We start from the raw sequence: 22,845 nt of genomic DNA, 5'->3' as shown, positions 1-22,845 counted from the left end.
GTTAAAAAATAACTTTTCCATAGCATACATACATCTAAATTAAAAGTAAGTTTTTCTGTTATTTAATTTTATATGTATTTTTTTGTGCAGCTTGAAACAAACTGACATCCTAAGCAGAAAAGCATCTTTCCTGTAAAGAAAAAAACAAAAACAACAAAAAACATGTCTGCATCCCGGAGGACTCACCCTTAAAGCAGGCACAGTGCTGCTTTCAAGAAACAGGGGGAATTTTGGTTTAATCAAAGCTGTACTCTCATGTAAATAACTGTTTTTTCCTTCTTTGTTTGCTCATAACCAAACCTTCTGGGGCTGACCTCTGTTGCTGAAGGGTGGCTGGTTACTATGGATACACGAGGGAATCAAAGAGATCCCACTCGCTCTTCTTCTCACCTGATGACGAACGCGCGGACGAAGATACAAATCACAGCGGGGGTGTTGCAGAAAAATTAGCGAGCGTTTGATAAGGAGAACGAGCGGACGAAGGCTTTGAGATCGACCTCCGTCCTCCTCACTGACTTTTGATTCAGGTTCCCCCTCACTTCCTGTTTCGTCCACTACGCCGCACATCCTCTCTCTTCCTGTGGATTTCCGCCAAAATCCCCCAACAATGTCAATCGATAGGATATGGAACAGTTAATGCTTGTTGTAATGAAATTAGAAACTTCGTCATTATCTGAAGGGTTTTGAAGGGTCGGGAATGTAAAGCTAACTGTTTAAGAGGGATGTCAACGTTCATTTTAGGTTTCCTTCTGTTTTTTCTAATTTATAGGAGGGATTTTATTCGGAGGATCTATTTGAATTTGTCTCAAAGTTGCGGGCATGTAGGAGGCAGCAGCAGCAGCAGCAGCAGCATCTGCACTCAAACACGTCAGCCTTTATGAATTATACATGGTTGGTGGACGCTTACAAAAGCAGCTCCAGCGCAAATCCAGGCCATTTTAATTCCCTGAACTGGAGAAGGGCACAGAGGCTCAGCGTCCCCAGCAACCGACCGACCGACGTCAAAGCGATTCCTCCACTTGGTGTTGAAGCAAAGTGCCGTTTTTATGCCACGAAACGATGGATCGAGGTCAGGAAAACAGACGAGGTGCACTCCAACTGCAGACTCCATTTCTAAAGTTTCTTCGTTTTGATTTCAGACGTCGAATCTGAGGATGTGATGAGACTCCTCCCGTGGTTTGCTGTTTGTAGATACAGTGGTTTGGTTTTCAATTGAGCCCAAAAGAATTTGCAAACTGGAGGCTTTTCTTTTTATAAGGCAAATATGCAATTACTTATCAAAAATCAAATCAAATCAAACTTTATTTGTATAGCACATTTCAGCATCAAGGCATTTAAAGTGCTTGAAATGCTTATACATGCAAAAAAAAAAAAAATCCAAATACTTTATTGGTTTAATTAAAACCTGGCATGCCTATGCTTAGTCTGTTCTTGAGCGAGAAAAAAAATATAATTTATTTAAAGTAATATTCTCTTGATGATCAAAGTGTTGAAACCATTGGCTTAACATGTATTTATGTGTGATGTGCTGTTGTTACATATACATACAGCAAGGTTTCCTCAGAAAACTTGCTAAGCCCGGTGGTTGGGGCGCTCGGCAGTCATTCCTCCAGCGACCTGGTTTATTTTTTTTGTTTTTGTTCTAAAGGTTTTATTGGCTCTAGTGGTCTTTATTTGATAGGAAAGATGGTAATGAGAGAAGGGGGAAGACATGCAGCAAAGGTCACCAGGCCGGGAATCGAACCTGCGACAGCGCTGTCGAGGACTAAGGGTGGGTTGTGCTTTAACTCTGCACCCCCCCCCCTGTCGTGTTTATGAGTTTCTGAATTAAAAAAACATTTAAAGTTGACAGAAAATTTGAAAATATCACTTGATAATCATGTGCTATTGAGAGATTGGAAGATTAATACCTGAGCACCAATTATAAAGTCTTAAGAAATGCAAACGTTTTAAAAGGACTTTAAAAAATAAGCAATGCCTAGCCTGGTGGGGGCACAAGTAAAGCCTGGTGGGAAACCCTGATACGGGAAGTGGGTGATTTTAATTAGCTCATAACTCCAGCATAACTCTGTTCCTTGTTTCCAAAGAAGAACCTTAAGATAAAACAGACAGGAGAGAATCCCTCCCATAAAACCCCATTAAACCATCATTTCTCTTTAAAAATATAGAGTTTGCAAAAATTTGAGGGGAAAAAAAAAACTTAAATGAATGACGTGAAAACTTGGAGAAAAGTACAAGCAAACAAAAACAGGGTGCAGAATGAAGAGAAAGAAAAGGTGTGTCTGGATAAGGTCCATTAATAATAACCTTGGGGTAATTAATGTTATTAATGCACTCCGCATCCAGAATGTGAGCGGATTTATCAAACTGCCGTGAGACATTCTGGTGGGAGGAACAAGGAGTGATGGGTGGATGCTTACGTGGGGCAAAAAAAAAAAATTACTCATACGACACCCACAATCCCTCCAACCAAACGCAGCTGCAGCCGCGCTGACGAGATTCAGGCCCCTACCTGTCTGAGGATGAAGCTCGTGGACGTGGTGCTGCCATCGGACCTCTTCAGGCGGCTGCGCCTGGAGTAGGTTCCTCTGTTGCCCTGGCGAAGCCGAAAAGACGTGGAGTCAGAGTCACACGGCAGGTGAAGGACCAAATCCAAAAGAACAAAGTTTCACATACACGACAGGAAATACTGGAGGACTCAGACATTCATCTGGAAAAAGTTTGCCTTTCTTCATCCTACAGCCACAACCTTCAGCATTTTTTATCGGGTTTTCGTGTCATAGACAAATACAAAAGTGGTACATTTTGAATGATATATTTCGTAGAAACGTGTTTTATAAGGTGTGTCTCTTAGCAGGTTTGCACACCCACAGAGTGACGTTTTTGCCTGTACGTCTTTGCTGAGCAGCTCCGAAGCTCCATTAAAATGGACGGCCAGCGTCTCTGGACAGCGGTTTTTCAGGTCTTGCCACAAATTTTCACTGGGATTTAGGCCTGGACTTTGATTATACCACGTGAATAAGATTTACCGTAAACCATCCTGAATGTGTTGGAAGCATCTATCACCGATTAGAGTCTTTTGCAGATTATTATTTTTGCACAAGATTTTTCCCCACCTACAATATCTTTGCGATTTTTTTGGTGTGATCTTATGACTTTGTTGTGATCCCGACAGAAAATGGAAAAACACCAATACTTTTCAAAAGCCACTGTCCTCTTGCTGACCTATTTTCATTCACAGCCACTTTGTTCCAGAGTGATGAGGTAAGGCCTCACCTGGAAGTGGAGAACAAAAGGAAGGGGGGGAGTGAAGAGTGACGTATGATAAATGATTTCACTTCTTATCTCTTCTAACTGCGCCTGTGTGTGGCATCCTGTCCCCTGGTGAGTGGAAAGAGCATCTGGACGCTTTCAGATTTTCCAAAGCTCAATCTGCACCCCCTGAGCCTCGAGGGGATCTCAAGAGAAGATTTCCGGAAAGCTCCAATAAAAAAGGGAGCGATGCCAAAATTGACCCAGTATTGTGTCAAAGTAACTTCGGCAGTTTTCCATCTTAATTCATTTAGTGGTTGTTTGTTTTGTTTTTTAAATGTAAAAATAATGGATAATTTGGGATGTAAAATCCCATTTATGTGCAAACTCCACGTTGTAAAAAGATGCCCCAAATAGTTTAATGCTCAGTAAATCGCACACATAATTTGTGATTGTTAAAATTGTTATATATTTTTGTGAATGCATGTTTTTGTTTTGTTTTTTTTTTCTTTTCCGAGACCCGATCTGGAAAACAGCAACTAAAGAAAGCAAACTGCGCTGGGATGTTAAAAAAAAAGCGATCAGAAGCGCCTAATACATCAACTAATGAGCTCCATCAGGAAATGTTTAATAATTGAGCAGCTAATTTCATTTCTTTCTTAATGCGCGGAGCCCGTCTCACACAAGCTCCTCTCCTGACTGATGAAGACACCTCAGGGAGATGATAGGAGTGATGAAGAATGGTTCTGTAGTTACCACTGAGAGCAGTGGTAATGAGTTGAGGTTCTGTTGGGGGGGTCGTGTTAGTTTTTGAAGACTAATTTCAATGTCTGGTACAGTTTTAAAGAGATTATGGTGTCGTTTTTTAAATTATTTACTTAATATTCCAAACTTCTGAAGACGTATCATTCTTTAATTATCTTCAAAAAAGTGCATTTTGTCTTTCTTTGTTCTTATTTGTGTGTGTGTGTGTGTGTTTTCTCCTCCTACCTGGAACACAGGCTTCTGCAGTCCGTCTGCTATCCCGTGTCGGGTGTAGATGTGTCGGGACATCTCAGCCAGTTCGTCGGTCCAAGGCGGAGGTTGCCGCTCCGCGCCGCTCCACTGGTACTGCTGCTCCGGCTCAGGCTGCTGCAGCTCCGGCGGCGGCGGGGGACAGTGCACCGCCGGCTCCAGCTTTATGTCGCTTCACGGCAGCAAAACGGAGGAGAACAGGTGCTGGTGGTTTCCACTCTGCAGCAGAACTGGCATCAGAGAGCCTTTTAACCCTCCTCTTCCTCCTCCTTTTCTTCCTCCACTCACATCACAAGCTGTGCTGCGTTCACGTTCAAAGGACAACTCCGGGATTTCAGACACTCGGCACACGTTAAAAATACTACAAATTAGTTACAATGAATAAAAAAGATTTTTTTTAAAAATCCCAACAATTTATATTCGTATATTTTCCACTGTAAACAACTTACATTTCGAAAGACATCAGTGAACGAGTGTAAACAGAGCAACACTTTGTACCATGAAAGCTGAGGAGGAAAAAAAGGGGGGGAAACGGTCGCAATCACGCACTGGCGGTACTCACTGATATCCGCCATGGGCCAGCCGCTCCTTTTGGGCTCCACGCACTACACACAATACTGGGTTCACAATAGGACATTTTAGTTGTTTTTCCTCTTGGGAAATAATAAATTCTTACATAAAAGGACTTTATGAATCCATATTGTGTTTCAAAGAATCTCTAATTTGTGGGAAATACTTGATCAAATATTTGACTGGTTTCACTACATTAAGTAGATTTAATTTAAGCCTACTTAATGATATATATATATATATATATATATATATATATATATATATATATATATATATATATATATATATATATATATATATATATATATATATATATATATATATTCTTTTTATATATAAAAAATAACACCCTGAACAAGTCATTGATGGTCCATCACAGAATTTTTCAAACATGTTCTAGTTATGAAAGTGTATAAATCAAATGTTCACATTCATTTATTTTTGTCATTACATTGCAAATTTATTGAAAATTTTAAGTTGGCAAACTAAGAAGTTTGATTGCTAAGGTAAAATTATGCAGAAATTTGGATTTTATCAGCAAATACTTTTGTTTTCTTCCCTTTTTAACTGAATTAGAGAATATTACCAAACTATTATGTTATTGCTCAGGTTATGTTATTAAATTCTTAATATCTTTGCTTTGTCTAAACATATAAAAAATACATTTCACTATCGTATGTAAAATATGCAGAATAAATCAGCCTATTGGTTCCATTATTGGTCTTAATGTTTACAATTTAAAGATTTTCTCCAGAACAGTCAAAACGTGGCCCAGATTAGCCTCTTCCTCGGTTTGTTTTAGGTCCTAAATTTCTTCATTCATATCTTGTCAACCCGGTGGAAAGTTCTGGCTCTTGCATCTCGTCAACACAAACAGATGATAAAACATTCTCGGTCTTCCTCAGCAGACTTGATCGCCCAACTGCAGCATGTTTGTTTTTTTGTAATCCTGCAGCAGATATGAGGAAAGCATTCACACACACACACACACACACACACACACAGACTGGAACAGCAAATGCTCAACCTGCATATTTACCCCTGTGCAGATTTTATTTGCACTTCAACACCACAGCGCCGTCATTCCAGCTGCACCTATTTTAGAAGTATAGGAAGCAGTTACAGAAAGGGCAGCTTTAATGAATAAGTCATGCTTTCTGGGCGGATCAAAATTATTAAAGACAAAAAATAAAAAATAAAGTGAGGAGGGACAGATTAATTTAATTTCTTTTATTTTAAAGAATATTTATAAGATTGCTCTGTTACAAAAGCAGTTTTAAAATCCCGGATAAAGAAACCTTTTCTGGAATATTTCAAATGTACAGAATTATACAAATCCAAAGAGGTCGCTAACCCAACATGTTTGTCATTATTTGATTTCTAGAGAAGAAGAAGAAGAAAAATAATAAATCAAGGCAGTCAGTGGTAAATAAACGTTTATAAAGCTAAGGTGCAATATCAACATGAAAAATAAATCCAGGTATTTTCACATTTAATGTACAACTCCAACAACAGCAGGGCGCTACGAGAAACAGGACACTTTCTGCTAAAACCACTTCTGACGGGGGCCGAAGGGGGTCACTGCAACATAGTCGGGAGATTTGATGAACGCTACCTTCATTTTATCTGAAAAACAACAGAAGGTTCAAAGCATTGAGACATTACTGAAAACCTCTGCAAATAACCTAGACAAAGAAAAAGCAGAAGCCAAAAAAACACAACATAACTAGTTTTAACAATGCAAATTACACATTTATAATAGCCATATACATATATATAATCAAATCATGTGCATATTTGATCTTGAAATATGTTATGAAGTTAAAAGATTTCAATAATGTGCATTTGCATAAACAGAGATTCTAAAGTTCCACTGAATTGAAGGAACCCCTACTAAGAGAGATGTAAAAACATTCAGATGACGCAGCATTTTATGCGATTAACAAACTAAGAAATTCGAGTAGTTCCCCCCCATGACTTGACGAGGTTCTGAAAACCCTACCTCGATTTATGATGAAGACGTTCTGACAAGAAAATCCTCAAATGCACACAGAGGAAGAAAGGAAAAGCACAAAACTAGATATTACATAAATATCTTGGCAGAATGCAAGGCAGCGAGTTTGTGGGAAAGCGGTGATCCGTTTACAGTAATGCTAAAACATTTTTGACATTTAAAACATGGATGCTGGTGAAGGTGAAGAGCTGGCTTTACAGAAAGAGAGACGAGTCCCTCAGATCAATTCAGAGGAGAAAGACTGAGCTTAATTTTCCTTCACATAACCTTAAGTCTTGGAATTATAAACAAAAAGGATTGTAGCTCAAATCCCATAGGAAAGCTGCTGCAAATAAACCTGACATCCCCCGTTTAGCCCATCATGCAGCTACAGTTTTTCATGCATCGCCTTGTTGTTTAGGAAGAGCCCAGTTCTCTCTGCCCACGTACATCTGGTGTTTTCTGCTTTGTTTACCCTCGCCGGCCGCTTTCTATACCAGACGTGTTCTGGCTGCAGCGTGCCGTCATGCGGCTCGCACGTCGAGAGCAAAGAAGTACACCGCCGCCCTCTTAACCCCCTGCCAACCGCCAATATATTTTGCTCTTGCCAAGGCCTGTGTTCTGTTTGCGCCTTGCCTGAAGTGCGAGGATGGGTTCATTCCTGCCCGTGCGTGTTCTTTTATTAGGCCGAGAGCCTAATCTGTGCAGACTGCCGACAGGAGGGCTGCAGCTGCTGCTGCGCCGATCTCCCTGTGTGAGCTCCAAAACGAGGCTGTGTGAAGGTAAAATATAAGCGTCGCTCCCGTTCGTCAGATGCCTAATCAGCCCGTCTCCAGCGCCAAACATTACATTCAGAGGGAATTCGTCAAAGCTCGCGTCGAAAATAGCACTGTACAAAAGCAGCATTTCTGCTGAACTATGAATTGTGAAATGCTGATAATCAATACGTTAGATAAATAACAGTGTTTTGTGTTCTGCCTCGCAGACGGCAGCTGACTCCTGACTTGGGTGCTCGCCCGGATACGTTTCAGATCCCTCAACAACAACAACAACATTGTAAGGCCGAAGAAAAGCAGAGAAAAACAAAAACAAAAACAAACAAACGTATACAGTTCAACTGATTGAACAAAAACTGGAATATTAGAAGAGTGGAGCTGAAGGTCTGTGTAGAGATTTACAGCAAAGGTTGCTGGTAGTACGCTGCCGCCTGCTGATGTTGTTGAGGAGGAGCGGCCTGGTGAGGAGGAGCAGCCACAGGGTAAGACACAGGAGGCATGTTAGCCGCGTTGTGATAGGCTGACATATCCATGGCCTGGGCCGGGTAAGGAGCACCGGGAGCTTGGGTCATGTACTGGGAGTTCATCCCGCTGCTGCGAAGGAAACACACACACACACACAATTTTGTTTACCACTGGAGTCAAACTGGAATGAGACTGGTGAGACGTTGAACCAAATTCTCGTCTGGGTTTCATTGGATTCTTAGGTTTTAAGAAAGTGACCTGCAGAAGCGTTCATACCATTTGAACGTTTAGTTACGCCCTACAGAGACAAACTTCAATGTATTTTAAAGGGACTTTAAATTCATAAGAAGTCCAGTTTTCCTAAAGCTGCGAATGGGATACAAATAGAGGGAGGTGCTCTGATCAGATGAGGCCAGACTCAAAACTTTTGGTCCTACTTTCAAAATGCTATGCTATCTGTTCTCTTGGGGTGTTTTCACATCAGATATTGTGGTAAACCCAGTTCGATTGGGGATAAATATGCCAACATTTGTTACATTTTCTGGTTTGGTTTTCTTTCACTGTGCCAAACAATCCAAATGATTCACAAACCTGTTCCCCTCCTTGCCTGTGGTGGCGCTGCACCAAAAACCACTGACGGAAAATACACCAAAACCTCAGAAGAAGACACAACTGCAACTTTCTTCTTCACAAAATGCAAATAAAAATGAAGTAGAGTCAGATTTAGCAGTTGTAGGATTTCACTTTTGTCTCCGACAACAGACCACAAGTCATTTCTCCCACTAGCGCGGGAGAACTGTTGCGTTTGTTTTGGTTGTATTTACCCAGAATGCCCAGCGGTATACTCGGTCCACCTGGTATTCAAAAATGAATTCAAACTGCACCAGAGCTCAGTTCAACCGAACGTCTAGGTTTATAGGCGGATCTTTTTTTCCTTTTCTTTTTTTGACGATTGTGTGTTCACACCTCCCCAAACTAACCAGATTTTCCAGACAAACAAACTAGAGTTTGATTAAAGCGAACTAAAAAAGGTTGTTCTGAACTGACCCTTACCTTACACTTTGTGTTCCCCCCATCAAGTAAGATAAAACAACAATAAAACACATTGAAGTTTACTGATGTAAAAAAAAATGTGAAAAGGCTGTAGGGATAAAAAATTCTTTGGCGCCATTATTTTATTGGAGTGCAGGGAGCCTCTATTGACGGCCTCCGATCTGTCCTGAGGCTAATCTTTTTTTTTTTTTTTTACCTCATGTAGGGAGGCTGAGCAGCCTGGCTGTGAGGGGGCGCTGTGACGGTGGGGGGTATTGAATGCAGCGGTCCAGGCTGGTCGTTGGGTAGAGAGTAAGGCTGCGCAGGAGGAACCTGGGGACCGCCGGGAGGCAGGTATGGGGCACCAGCTGGTCCGAGGTAAACCTAATAAATGAACAGGGTTTAATATGAATTATTATTCATATTAATATAATATGAATTATATGTACTTCCTCAAGAAAACAGCAAAGAAAAGGAATAAAAATAGGTGTTAAGTAGCATCCAAACACTGAACAGGTAAATCTAAAGCTACATACTATGACAAAAAGGTTTTCCAAGGGGTTTTTTTTTTTTCTATAAAATTTCTGACACCAATTTTAGACATTTTTTTAAACGAGCAAAATTTTCAACTTTTCAAGCTCAAACATGTCTTTCTAGAAATTTTCAGAGATTTTTTGGCAGAAATTTACTCCTCTTGTTTTTTTTATATGCATACTGGCACTAATATGTCCGCATAGTTTTCTAAGTGAAACTATTAATTCAAAGCCTCATCTATTAACCCTGATGAGTAAATTTTCATTCAACATTCCTAACTAATTTTCTTTCACAAAATCAAAGTTAGACCTTGGCGTCCCGAAAAAACCCCAAAGAATAAACAAACAGAAAAACAACTAGCAAACGGGAATAAGAAAACTCCTAAAGATTGGTGGAAATCCACTGGATATCAGGCATTATCCCCAAAATAAAACACAAATAAAAACTGCTGCTATAAAGAGTACTGGGAAATGTTTTTGTTTTTTTATTGGATTCTGAAGCAACAACAAAAAAAAAGTCCCAAGAAAGGCAAAAGCAGCACTGAAGGGTACTTGAGTGTAGACCCAACCGGTGACATTGATAGACTTTGAAATCTGCAGGGAGAGTCGGCACCATCAATCATTACTGAGAAGAAGGAGGAAAAAAAAGTCACTGCTTGAAAAGTGCAAAACTGCCCCAGCTTCTCAAAGGAGGGAAAAATGCTGACTGCAACTTCCCAAGAAAAACTAAGGGGAAAAAAATAGGATATATAAAGACAGAGGGTAGAAACTGAACCCAAATGTAACGCAGTCAATGCTTTGCGTCTTTGTTCTCAAGATTTTCTTAGTTAACCCTCTAATAAATCAGAATTAGTAAGCAGAATATATGAGTATTAAGTGCTGTGATTTCATTGCAGAGTTACAGAAAAGCAGCGTAGAAGATTTTTCCAGAACAAGACCTCTGTCTGAACGCCGGATCTTCACACTTCAGCTTTCTGAACTGTGAAACGGCTCCAGCCTTAAATTATGCATGACAGCTCTGCTTCCTATTGATTCTGTACATGCCACAGAAAAAAATGGAGCCAGCAGTGCTTTGCAACAAAGAGATGCGATTCGTGTTTGTCCAGCAATCTGAATTCATATTTTTGTTTTAAGTCAACTTATAAAAAATACTCATCTTTATTTTTTTTTTAAATTATATATATATATATATATATATATGCACACATACACTACTGATCAAAATCTTAAGACCAGTCAAAAAAATTGCAAGAATTTGCATTTTGCAACATTGAATCTTAAGAAGGTTCTAAGTAGAGCTTCACAATGTTAAAAGGACAAATCAGTGCAAGAGACAAGAACATTTGAGCAGGGAATTGTCTGAAAACTGCATTTATACTCAAACATAATTTTTTCAGCTGATCAAAACGACCCCATAGACAGGACTTGTGTGGCAGATGCAAAGGCAAGCGGCTCTCCTGCGACAGCACATTCAGCTTCAAATACATCATCTAAGTCTGTTCGACTAAAACCCTCAATGCAAAGCACAGATTTGTGATGTTTAAAAACTTTCAAAAAACCCCCCAAAACAACAATTTCCCTGCTCAAATGTTCTTGTCTCTTGCACTGATTTGTCCTTTTAACATTGAGAAGCTCTACTTAGAACCTTCTTAAGATTCAATGTTGCAAAATGCAAATTCTTGCAATTTTTTGACTGGTCTTAAGATTTTGATCAGTAGTGTATAAAATAGCTCATCAGCAGCCATTTCCTTTAGTGATTTGTGAATCTTGCCAGTTCCTGTCAAGCTACTACTGAACATTGTTCAGTATCCAGTCAATAGTGGGGCTGAGTTCAATTTCGCTTGATTTCTTTACATTTTTTTAAAGTTTGGATTCAGATGAAGCTGCAAAGGAATGACATAATTATATCCACCTTCTAATTTTATTTTATCTATGCATTATTTACTTATCAGTGTATTACAGCTGCACAATATATGTAATTATAACAGACATTGCAATGTCAGAATTGCAGAGGACTGCCAGGTAGGAGGAATCAGTCAAGTTTATTTGTACAGGACATTACATCATGACAACATGAAATGCATCATAAACGCATCATGTAGGCCAGTGGTCCCCAACCTTTTTAGTACAGTGGACCGGTCAACCCCTCATAAATTTTTGCGTTGTAAAAATCGAGACAGATGCCGTTGTTTCTAACTCTTTCTGCTGCATGTTGGCGACGTAACCGACAGCATCCGGTTTAGGATTTTCAAAATAAAAGCTCGTCCAGACTCAATACATAGAAAGGACATATTTAATTATTTCTTGTGCGGCCCGGTACCAATTGGTCCACGGACCGGTACCAGTCTGCGGCCCGGTGGTTGGGAAACACGGATGTAGTCTACTGTTGCAAAAGCTAATAACAGATACGTTTGGTCAAATGCCTTTGTTAAAAATGGTCAATGCACTTAAGACATGTGATATGTATAACGGTTAAAAAAAAAACTAAAAAACATCTGACAGTCAAGATCTATTCCATTTAAAATGTCAGCCATACTATCATAGTTACATATTGTGCAGCCATACTACATTTACTCATATTTAATTTCTTTTTTAAAGATTTGTATTTATTTCTGTACATCTTTAGGCAAAGGACTTTATTCTTTGCAATTAATATTCATCTTACAGGCTTCTTGCATTTTACTTTTCAGCGTTCCCTCCATTAGTCAGATTATTATAAATTATAAAAGAGTTTTTATTATGTCCAGGTGGTTGTGTTGGCATGCATGATAATAAATTTATTGGGCTTTTGTGCCATATCTATGATATTTCTACATTAGATTTTTCCTCTGGAAGGAGTCATTTTATTTTACACTGGTGTTCACACAGTTTATAAATAAAGGCTGATTGAACCCACCAATATATAACAACTTTTTTTTATTGAATTGAATTGTTCTGACCTGCATGGGCACAGAAGAGCCAGGTGGGCCGTACTGCGTCTGCATCTTGGAGTACGCGGCGTAGTAAGGGGCTTCGTTCATGAGCTTGTTGTAAAGCTCCAAGGCCTCCATGACTTTCAGATTGAGTTCTGACAGCTCCGAGTGATGCCTGGGGCGCGGAACGGGACGTTACGCAACACCGTTTAAGTTAATGCTAGCGTTTATATATTGCAAAAATTGTACAAAACAACACCTGTCGATCTCTTGTAGCTTCTCATCAATCAGCGGGTTCATCTGTTCGCATGCACCTGTTCAGTCAGAGAGAGAGAGACAGAAAAACAGTTTAGATAATAACAGTCGATTTGGATCTGCAGCAGCATTCAGATGCATGCCTTCCAGCTGGATCAGCTCTGCGGAGTCAGGAGTCGCATCTGCAGGATCCACGTTCTGCAGGAGCGCCAGCGCTCTGTCCATCTTCGCCTGTGGAGGGAAAACGGCAGGTTCATCAGGAGGCGGTGTGGGTTGATAAATCCATGTTCATCAGAAAACGAGTTACCTCGTCGATGTAGACCGGCTCGGGCTCGGCTTTGATTTCCAGACTCGTCTCCTCCGGAGTGGCCGACTTCTCAACATAAGCCACTGTGGAGGAAGCGAAAGCAATTAGAAACAGCGACGCACATCTGCTCCCGGGTAAATCGGGCAGCGGTGCAGAAAGACAAACAGAAAAGGGCAAATATAAGCACATGGGAGGAATGTGCCTGTTTGTGTTACGGTACGGTAACTAAACTGTTACAGAGTAAAGAAATAAAAAGCAGACCTGGCTCTGGGTCGGCATTCAAATTGGTTGTGACAAAATTTGAGGGGAAGAGCCCGACTCCTCTGTGGTTTTCTCCTTTCCACCAATTTGGATCACTGCAAAAAACAAAAACACATAAAAGAAATGCAGATCAATTCAAAAGGCCTTCGAGGCTGAACCTATGCATGCTAAACACAGAAAACAATCCAAGCGGCGTTTGGAGGAGCTACAAAACACCGTCAGGAAGTAAAACTCTCCTGACGCCTGTGTAATATCCTCCAAATATTCTTTAGGAAGTACAGGTCTTGTTTTATTTTCCATTTTTGTAATGCTAGCTGCGCCAATCGCTGAAATGCTAAAGACAACTTCAAATCTGATTTCAATGATCATATTGTCTTTTTAAAATATCTCAACTGTGTTTCTGCAGCGGCTGCTCTGTTAAAGAAACAATACGACATCGCCTTGGCTTCCATATCTACACATTCACGAGCGCTTTTCTCCAAAATACATCATTTCCCTAAACTTATCCAGTCAGATACGTTTATCTGCATCCAGTGGTCTTTAGTTGATTCAGCAGCGTCGACTCATAGTTATGAAATATTACCTGTCGTCCGAAACTATAATAAGTTCTCCGGCTTTGAAGGTGAGCTCGTTGTCTTCGGCTGCTTCGAAGTCGTAGAGTGCGCGCACTTTTCGGATCTCCTGCCCTCCGCCGCCGTCATTGTTGGTTGGTGGGTCAGAGGTCAGGGTCAGAGGTCGCGTTTCTGCTTGCTGCTTCTGTTCCTGTAAGGATAACTCAATGGCTGCGAGAGGAAAAAGAATAAAAGAACAGTTTTTAAATTGACTTTCTTTTTTTATTTTTATTTAGAAGAACAGTAGAGGAGATGAAGAACTTATAATGTAATTTATAAAACAACATGGTCAGACTTTTGCTGAATAATGCATCAAACAGTAAATATATGCGATGTCCATCTTTACCCTTGGCCAGGTCATCGTCGTCTGGTGTTTTGCTCGCAGCAGGTGTGCTGACCTTTGTGCTGGATCCCTGTGGTCAATATAGAAACATAAGGTCACATCTGTGTGAGTGAATACACAAAACAGGGAGGAAGGAGAATGTGTTGCACAAAGACTGAATGGGGGAGAAAAAAAACTGGTTTCCTGCCACCTGCAGCTCATGCTGGGTATCACGTGTTGCTCAGAAAGAGTTCGATCCAGCGAACAGGCAGAGAGTACAAATAAATATAAAGCATTAAAGGGACAAAATTTGTAATTTCCTGAAAATCTAAATTTCTACTTCAACGTCATAATCTGGGTTGCTTCCAGAGACGTTGACGCGCACGCTGTGTGGCCAGCAGGCAAAATGATTATGCAATTCAATTCAGATAAAGAGAAATGCCGGCGTAGTGTTTTTTTGGGGGGTTTTTTTAAACTAGAAAAAAAAAAAAACGACATTTGTGTTCAGAATGGATGATAGGCGAAGGGAAATACTGGCGCAGCTTGAGCCACGCAGCCTGCTGATGTTTGCTCATGAGCTTTTACAGATTAAATGTCATACCTGCTGCCTCGGTGTGGCACCTGTCTGCTGCGGCTTCCTCACACCCCAACTGAGCTGCTGGCTTTTACACTTTAACAAAGAGATGTGTTGTCATCTAGTCCTGTTCTACTTTTCAATTCAATCTTGGAAAATTGATCTCATAACAAATTGCACTGAAAAACTATTCAAACTTAAAGGCACGACGATGTTATGTTACCTACACAATGCCAGGTTCCAGAACCTTTCTCCCCCACAGGAACATTTTTTAAAATTTTTGAGTTAAGTTTTCACATTTTTCCAGCCTCACACTTCACAAAACAATACTGTAGAAATTGACTAAAGAAGACTGTTTCAATTCACAATTACATGATATGATTCATCACTGCTGTTAATAATGTCTTACTAATTCAACATTCTGGGCCAATTAGAATTTTGGTCATTCTAAGTTTGGATGAGTTTGGTCTGATTTAACTTCAGACAATAAGAAAAAAAAAATGCGTTTGTGTCTTTTTATTTGGTATATTGGGTTTTAACGGGATATTTTTTAAAAATCATTTTGTAAAGTAAAAAGCAACAAAGATTTTATTCATTTTTCAAAAAGCTGAAAAATGTGGCAAACATTAAAAAGAAAGAAGATTTGACGAAGTAAAGCATTGACTGAGTGCTGAGTGGGGCTGAATGCATGGACGAACCACCCTGCACCGTTTGTCATTTGTAACACATTAACCTTTTCCTTTCACTCCACAGTTACTGTGTGCATGGCAAATAAAAAGAAAGCCCACTAGCCTACACTGACAATCGTGGCTGTAATGTAACAAAGTGCATTCATATGAACACTTCTGTATCACACAGTGTGAGACACTCCTTAAATCAGTGGCTCCCAAAGTGTGGGCCGCGCCCATGCAGTATGGATGAATGAAAAAAAAAACAAACAGTTACACTAAAGTGTTTCACTGTAAAGATGGTTTGTAGTTTGTTTTGTTGCAACCTGAAGTGTGAAATTAACTTCAGTGGAGTTTGAAAACAAAATATAGGTTTATGTCTGGTTGAACGGTGTGTGTGCCCCGTTGATTTTTTGACCACTGCCTTAAATTATGTCACCAATAAAGCACCGTTAGAAATTCGATCCGACTATTAGACAACAAAACTGTAGGTCAGAGACTTTACAACAGCTCTACTTCAACCTGTGACTCTTACATTTACTTAACGTACAATACACGAGTCATGCGGCGGAGCGGAAACCACCGGAAATCCTTTTTCAACAAAAACTGAAATCCTGTGTTAAACACACACAGACGTTAAAACATGCAGTTCCAAACAAACTCTAGCGGTGGTTCGCGTAAGGTGTGAATGTGATCAGACCTCAAGCCGACATGTTCACCAGCCGCTTTACCAAAGGGAGGATTCTGTTGCATTGTGGGACACGGTAAACCCTAGCAGAACATCTTTTTCAAAATCCCATCTTCTCAAAATTAATCAAGATGAGGAAAGAGGATGTTTGGTCACCCTTTGTTATGCTAATAGCGGTTAGCATTCGTGGACGACTCATTGAGAGCGAGTGTCACGCAACACAAAACTATCCGTCCAGAAGACATGTTAAATAATTCAATGTAATTTATAAAAACATTATTGTCAAATACAAATTGTCTGCCTGAACTTTGATGAGGAATTTTAATAGTAGAGGTTCTTGAGTTATTTGATGAATTGTTACAGTGATAAATAAAATGTCTTATACGCTGCTTTTGCTACGACTTTTATTGATTGCTATTTGGAAGCCAACACAGACCGAAAGAGAAATCAATCTCAATTGGAGAAATCCCAGACGGAGCACTGAAGAGAGATGAGAATGAGATGGCAAAACTGCATATAAAGGCAATGGCCAGGCTACAGAGAAACAGACTATTGATATGTTTAAATTCTCAATATTTTCTACTAGCTTAGAACGCAGCCTCTGCTTCCTGGATGTAAATTTGGTTTTGGACACATCCAAAGGGCTGTTGTAAAAGAAGATTTTAGTAATCGAGTACTCTATAGAATATTTATACGATTATTTGAGGATTCCTCTCTCTCTCCCCATGACAAAGTGATTCCGACGGCACAAAAACTGTCGTAGTCCAACCGTTGCACCGCAATATTCAACAATCCTTATTTCTCCCCAAACTCTGACAAAACACCACACAACTCAACACCACGCTGCTAGCACTTCACAACAACTCACAGGCGGAAGTGAGAGCGCTGCCCACCACAAATAATGATCCGGGCGGAACCCGGCGCGCTACGTAATAAAACAGAATTTAACGAAGGTTCGACGCAGATGAATTTTCCTCGAGGGATCGTTTCAGCCTTAGACACTTCCAACCAATAAACACACTAAACGTCCCAGCCTGGTTTACTGTGGAATCGGAACCACCAGGAAAACGAATGACAAGTTAAACTCATCAACTGATTTGGACTACAGTAAAAGATCTACAGATTCTAACTTAGAGGTCTGGATGTGAAGTCTGATGTGTTTTCAACAATTGACCTGGAAACTGCTTTCTATGGGGCTTTATACGAACTTTATACGACTCTGGAGTACAAACACAAAACCTCCCACAGGGTCAACATGTCATTTACTTTCCACCCACCTGTGAGGTGGCTGCTGGGAAGCTGACTCCTTCCTCTTTCAGGCTCTTGATGGTGGCACCAATCAGGCTGAGCTGGGGATCCTTCTGGAAGCCTTCTGCCCACTCCACCATCATTGCCTTTAGCTTTTCACACACCTTGGGGTGGGCCTGAATATTACAGGAAACACAAATGTATGTCACTCGTGTCTGAAACAGATCACTGCAGGTTCAGCTGAACCCTATTTCACCCCTAAAAAAAAAAATGTTAAATGTTTGTATGCAGAAGATTTGGAAATAGCCTTGAATATAAAAAATGTGAAAAGGGAACATTTTTAGGCAAAAATGTTTTATTTAGCATGGTTCATCCCAATAAGACACACTATTACTGTAAGTGCAACTCAATACATCACCCGTGTCCAAATATTGCTCAAAAACTTATATTAAAAAGATGCTACTGCTTTAATAACTTTATGCTGGATGTTTATGAGAAATCATTGAGCTCTGAAGGAGTGTCCCGTTTCCCAGTGGAATATTTTAACCGCCAGCTTAATTAAATGCCGAGGGATGGAAGGAGGTGGTGTGGATATGCATCGTACACATGCGGAATAAAAAACAGGAGACGAGCAAACACTAAATGGAGAAAGGAAAGCCTCCGGCAGGACACGTACCTTGTTCAAAACGCTGCGAACTTCAGCAGAAAACTCCCTCGAGCAGATTTCCAAATGGAATATTTTGCCACAGTTTGATACGCAAGCACCCAGCAGCTGTCAAACAAGACGGTGGCATTTTACAGCAGCTGATAAAAGCACATAATAATCAGAATCCTGTGCTAATAGGTGAATAGGTATTAAATAACAGTGGGTTAGGTTTGATACGAAATCTGGAAGAATGCTGATGCCATGACTGCGTGGTATTATAGGCAAAACAGAAAGCAAATTTAGATATAATATTTGCACAAAAATACATAAATAAGAAGACTTGTTACTTTTTCTGAATATATGGCTGAAGAAAAGATCTTTATGTTGCATCTTGTTAAAAAAAAAAAAAAAACATTTTCAAAACTGGCTCAGAAATAAAATATGGCTTGTTTTACTTAAAGCAAAAAAAAAAAGTCAAGTCAAATTTTCTCTAAAGGTTTCAAACACTTTATATATATATATATATTTATGTTACTAAAATGACTTCACTAATTTAAATAAACATGTTAAGTAAAGTTGATGTCTGAAATGTAATAAAATATATTTATAAATCAATCAATTATTTTATTAAATTGTTGAATCAAAGTGTTCTAAAAATTATGACACTTTTTTCAATTAATAAACTGTTTCAAAACGCTTTAAAAATGTATTTATGAAATTTTTATATTTTTAATTTATGTGGTTTTTTTTTCTATTAATATAAAAAAGTAACTATCACTATTCTAGGATAAACAAGTTCAATGTTTCTGAATATATTGTGTGTAAGGAGAATCTAACATTTTTTCTTCTTAAATTGCTGTGTGAAACTCACATTGAGAGCCTGCATGGCAACATGGGGCACTTTGTGGTTGACTCTCTTCATTATGGATCTCAAGCTGTCCTTTGGTCTGTACCAAAAACAACAACAAAAAAAAAAAAAACTCATTCATTACCAGAACAGGACACTGTGTCTGATCTAAGACTACTTCTAGTGTCCAAGACAAAAACAAAACTTCTGCCGAAATGTGAAAGCCCTTCTCCGTCTTACCCATTGGCCGTCGTTCCAATTTTGTCACAAATGTCCATAATGAGCCCCCAGTCGTCTGTTGTGTTGTTTTCGTTTGTTGCCTTCTCTGAAAAATATGCGAACATGGACACATATGGTGAAGCGAGAAAACAGGCTCGCTGGCATCATGGCGGCTTGTTTCCCATGCCATCCCCGATTGGTGGTGGTGAAATTTCGCACGTCGAGCACGGAGCGGCTGAAGGTTTGAGTTAACACATGTTGCTCGAGGGCCTATTATTCTAAGTTAGAATAATATCTTAGCAGATGAATCATAAAATTCAAGAAAATTTCATCAGTGTTCCAATTCAGGAAGTTGTCATTTTTCCCTGTCAAAGTAAAATCGCAGAGACAAACATGTTACTCAAATGTAAATATCCGTGATAGCCAGTTAAAATTAATCAATCAGTAACCGTGCCGGATTTCCATGTTATTTTGGAAACTTAACAAAAAATAGATAAAATCCACCTCAGTTGTTGAGATGGAGGTAGATTTACTGTGAAACCGAACGGCTCTGAGTAACACGAGGGACAGGAAATTCCCCGAATGAACATTTGTCACAACACTCATGACTCTTCAGTTCACACACTGCGCCATTGTTGGTCATACAAGAACGTGGTGTGTTGCACAGGCAGACACAGCAGGAGAACGAGGATGTTTTGAATAAAATTTACATGGGCATCATGAAAGTTGCATCTACAGTGGCCAGAGAATTATCATTAAACAACAGATGGCAATAATTTGAGGTGAAAGAGGCGTGCTATGCATTACAACTTTTGTCCACTTGCAGAAAAAAAAAAAAAAAACAGCATATCAAAACTCGCTGAAATGTCAGTAGTTTCATCAACATCATAGCGTCCTACCCAGCATTAGTTGCTCATGTCACAATGCTCCATTTTGGTGTTTTACAAACGGCATTTGAATAAATGCCCAACAACATGGGTTAACCTGTAAAGCCAGCTACCTGAATACAAATTTTGTATTATTATTTTAAATGTCAAAAAGAAGACGAAGAAAAAATAAAGACACATATTTCAAAATCGCAGCAAAGTGTGGGGCTCAGTGATGGTAATATCAAAAAACCATATTGCTTATGTAAACTAAATAAAAAGCAAAACCCCAATAAAAATTAGGCCGTAATCTGGTATCAAGATGTTTAAAAGGGACGGTTTGATTCTGTTGTAGTTTTAAGCTGCATCTGTCCTACAGTTCTTCAAGTTTTCACTGGTTGTCTGTTTATGTTCCAGGGCCACCCACTGCTGGTCAGCTGGCTTAAAAAAAGGAATAGAACACTCTTTCCATACATATATATATATATATATACATATATACACACACAAGGTTTCCCCCAGAGAACTTCCATTCATCCAGCAGCCCGTCGTATTTTTGAGTTAAAAAATATTTAAAGTTGACAGGAAATTTGAAAATATCACTTGACAATCATATGTTATTGAAATATTGCAAGATTGACACCTAAACACCAGCTATAAAGTCTTTACAGAATGCAAACATTTTAAAAAGACTTAAATAAATAAGCAATGCTAAGCTTGGTGGGGGCACAAGTAAAGCCTGGTGGCCCGCCAGGCTTATAATACAGCGGGTTGAAACTCTACATATACATAGTAACAATGTGGATGTGAAATAAGCTCATCCACCAATTAAAAAAAAAAAAAAAAAAAAAAAAAAGTAATGTCATTTTAAATCTACTTTTGGCAAGAATGAGAAAAACAATGGTGTTCAATGGACATGAACCGTTGACATCATTCATCATGCGGAGGCTGTGGGAGTTCCAAACATTCACTTTAAGGAAGGCCCAGGTGCTGTAGATTAACTAAGCCTGACAGGAGGAGGCTTTTCCCACTTCACAACAGCCCACAGAGTGTAACTGCATAGCATAATGCTGTATGAAAACAAATGCTAAGAATTTGATGAGCTGGACCATGTGGGAAATTAGAATTACATATTTTTTGTTTGACTCAAATGCTGTTTGTACCACTGAAACTGTCAATTGAGGTCCAAATCTACCCCTTTAACTTGATATTTTGACCCATTATTACACTTAAAAACATGGCAAATGTTTGAGATTCACGCCTGAGAAAGTCTTTTTTTATATATCAACCAAATTATTAAAACACAAAATAATGCCTTGTTGACCAATGATCCTGGCCTTTCAAATTATTCACCATCACACATAAACCTTAAGTTTTAAAAGTGCTTAAATAAAAATGAAATGTTCTAAAACAACCCATTTCAGATTACTATTCTTTTAATTAATTTTATGCATTTCAGTCATTAACTGTAAACTAAAATATATAATTTTGATATGATCAACATTATTTTCACATCGTGTTTTGAACCATAACATGTTCTACAAAAGCTCTACAAATCGAAAAGAAAGAAACAAACTACTACTGCTGTGCTGTTTTGGGTACAAGTGTGTTACCGATAATTCAGCTTTTGGTCAGACTCGAAGTTTGGTTACCACACAGTCCTCAACACAACCAACCAAAAACCGCTGAACAAGCTGTTGACAGCTAATCAGTCTATGTATTATAAGTTAACACTTATATCCATACTTGTAACTGTTGACATTACAGAAGCTTTCAGCGCTTAAATAACTCCACATCGAACTACAGCTGCTAAGCTAGCATTAGCTTCAGTTCCCGACAGCAACACTGACTCAGTTAAAACTAAAAGGCCCCCAAAACAAGCGCTATACTTACCGACATCTTGGTCGAAGGGGTTTTGGGAAAACAAAGGCATTTTTAACGATGAAATATTAAGAGAAACCCTACTCCAGGATAAGGGAAAAGTAGATGTGTTGCCCGAGACTAAACCTAAACAAACGTCTCTTCCTCCTTGTCCATTAAAGTTACACCAGTTGCTCTTCCGGAAGCCTGGCTGTCTCGCATAATGCCTGAGCAGTATTACTCAAATCCAATGATTGCTTGTGTGAGGAAGAGAGAGAGAGCTGCATGGAAGTCATAAGTTTTATCGCATTTTGTGAGTTTTATGTAAACGTAGTTTGTTTATACGTAATACAGAACGTTATGCGCAGATTAATAGAATGGGAATGACTAAATAATCTCAATTTAAAAGTGACGTTGTTTCGGTGTAATTTCTAAGTGAAATGGCAACCTCTAGTGGAGAAAGAGAGGATACACAATTTTTATTAGTCGGTTTCTCAGATACGGTATCTGCACGTCTCAGAATATCTGCACAAAAAAATTATTTTTGTCATTTACAAAAACAGCTTTTACGAAGAAACACCAACTCGTCATTTTAAGTTACAAAACATTATTTTCTACACTCACCGACTTCATCAAAACACGGACAATTGAACTCAAAATGAAATTATTTTGTCAAAACACAATGCTATTTTTCAACTCACAAGTTACATTCAGTCAATCAGTTTAAAAATCACTATCAATTGTTAGGATGAGTTTTGTGTTTTCTGTTCCCCATACATAGGACACACAGCCCACAACTACTCGAGCTGGAACCACAATTTATTATTGTATTGTTTTCTGTATTGAACACTTTTGATAATTATAGCAAACATTTGTATTAAACATCAAGGGTTTTTATTTTACATTGCATTTGCTTAAAAAAA

General features: G+C 39.1%; 2 protein-coding genes across 5 annotated transcripts in view; both read right to left on the bottom strand.

The window, feature by feature from the left end:
- The window catches only part of cacnb4a (calcium channel, voltage-dependent, beta 4a subunit), a 35,938-nt gene extending 31,377 nt beyond the window's left edge, over positions 1-4,561 (bottom strand). Inside the window, exons 1-2 of one of the 2 annotated variants that reach the window (XM_044132870.1) lie at positions 4,243-4,561; positions 2,513-2,596 (exon numbers count right to left, since the gene is read on the bottom strand). In XM_044132870.1, the coding sequence (XP_043988805.1) occupies positions 2,513-2,596; positions 4,243-4,305 (147 nt within the window). In that variant the 5' untranslated portion in view covers positions 4,306-4,561. The remainder of the gene's footprint in view (positions 1-2,512; positions 2,597-4,242) is intronic. The other variant, XM_044132869.1, reaches the window with a different exon arrangement.
- A 1,493-nt stretch (positions 4,562-6,054) lies between these two features.
- stam2 (signal transducing adaptor molecule (SH3 domain and ITAM motif) 2) lies at positions 6,055-22,281 on the bottom strand. 3 transcript variants are annotated; one of them, XR_006372227.1, is made up of 15 exons: positions 21,956-22,281; positions 19,218-19,302; positions 19,002-19,077; positions 18,161-18,256; positions 17,514-17,660; positions 14,331-14,397; positions 13,957-14,155; positions 13,374-13,468; positions 13,113-13,195; positions 12,949-13,036; positions 12,810-12,864; positions 12,578-12,725; positions 9,323-9,489; positions 6,842-8,202; positions 6,055-6,465 (listed from the first exon to the last, which is right to left on the bottom strand). XR_006372227.1 is itself a non-coding variant. In XM_044132874.1 (15 exons), exons 1-15 carry the CDS (start codon positions 21,993-21,995, stop codon positions 6,462-6,464), a joined length of 1,542 nt encoding a protein of 513 aa, XP_043988809.1. In that variant the 5' UTR covers positions 21,996-22,246; the 3' UTR covers positions 6,055-6,461. The 3 variants fall into 3 exon arrangements, 2 of the variants coding, with proteins under 2 accessions (XP_043988809.1, XP_043988808.1); XM_044132874.1 differs by having other exon boundaries at positions 8,011-8,202; positions 21,956-22,246; XM_044132873.1 differs by having other exon boundaries at positions 6,055-8,202.
- Positions 22,282-22,845: the final 564 nt, after the last annotated feature.

This window comes from Gambusia affinis, linkage group LG11 (assembly GCF_019740435.1).
Source record: "Gambusia affinis linkage group LG11, SWU_Gaff_1.0, whole genome shotgun sequence".
Lineage (NCBI taxonomy): Eukaryota > Metazoa > Chordata > Actinopteri > Cyprinodontiformes > Poeciliidae > Gambusia > Gambusia affinis.
The sequence above is the reverse complement of the archived record's forward strand: the minus strand, read 5'-3'. Positions and strand labels throughout refer to the sequence as shown.

Bases quoted from the DNA above. Each gene is read 5' to 3' on its own strand.
- stam2 (XM_044132873.1), bottom strand. From the start codon at position 21,995: ATGCCTTTGTTTTCCCAAAACCCCTTCGACCAAGATGTCG. The intron at 14,156-14,330 runs GTAAAGATGGAC...TTCCTCTCGCAG, and splicing joins CGACGATGACCTGGCCAAGG to CCATTGAGTTATCCTTACAG. The intron at 8,203-9,322 runs GTAAAAAAAAAA...TTTCCTTCGCAG, and splicing joins GCTCAGCCTCCCTACATGAG to CAGCGGGATGAACTCCCAGT.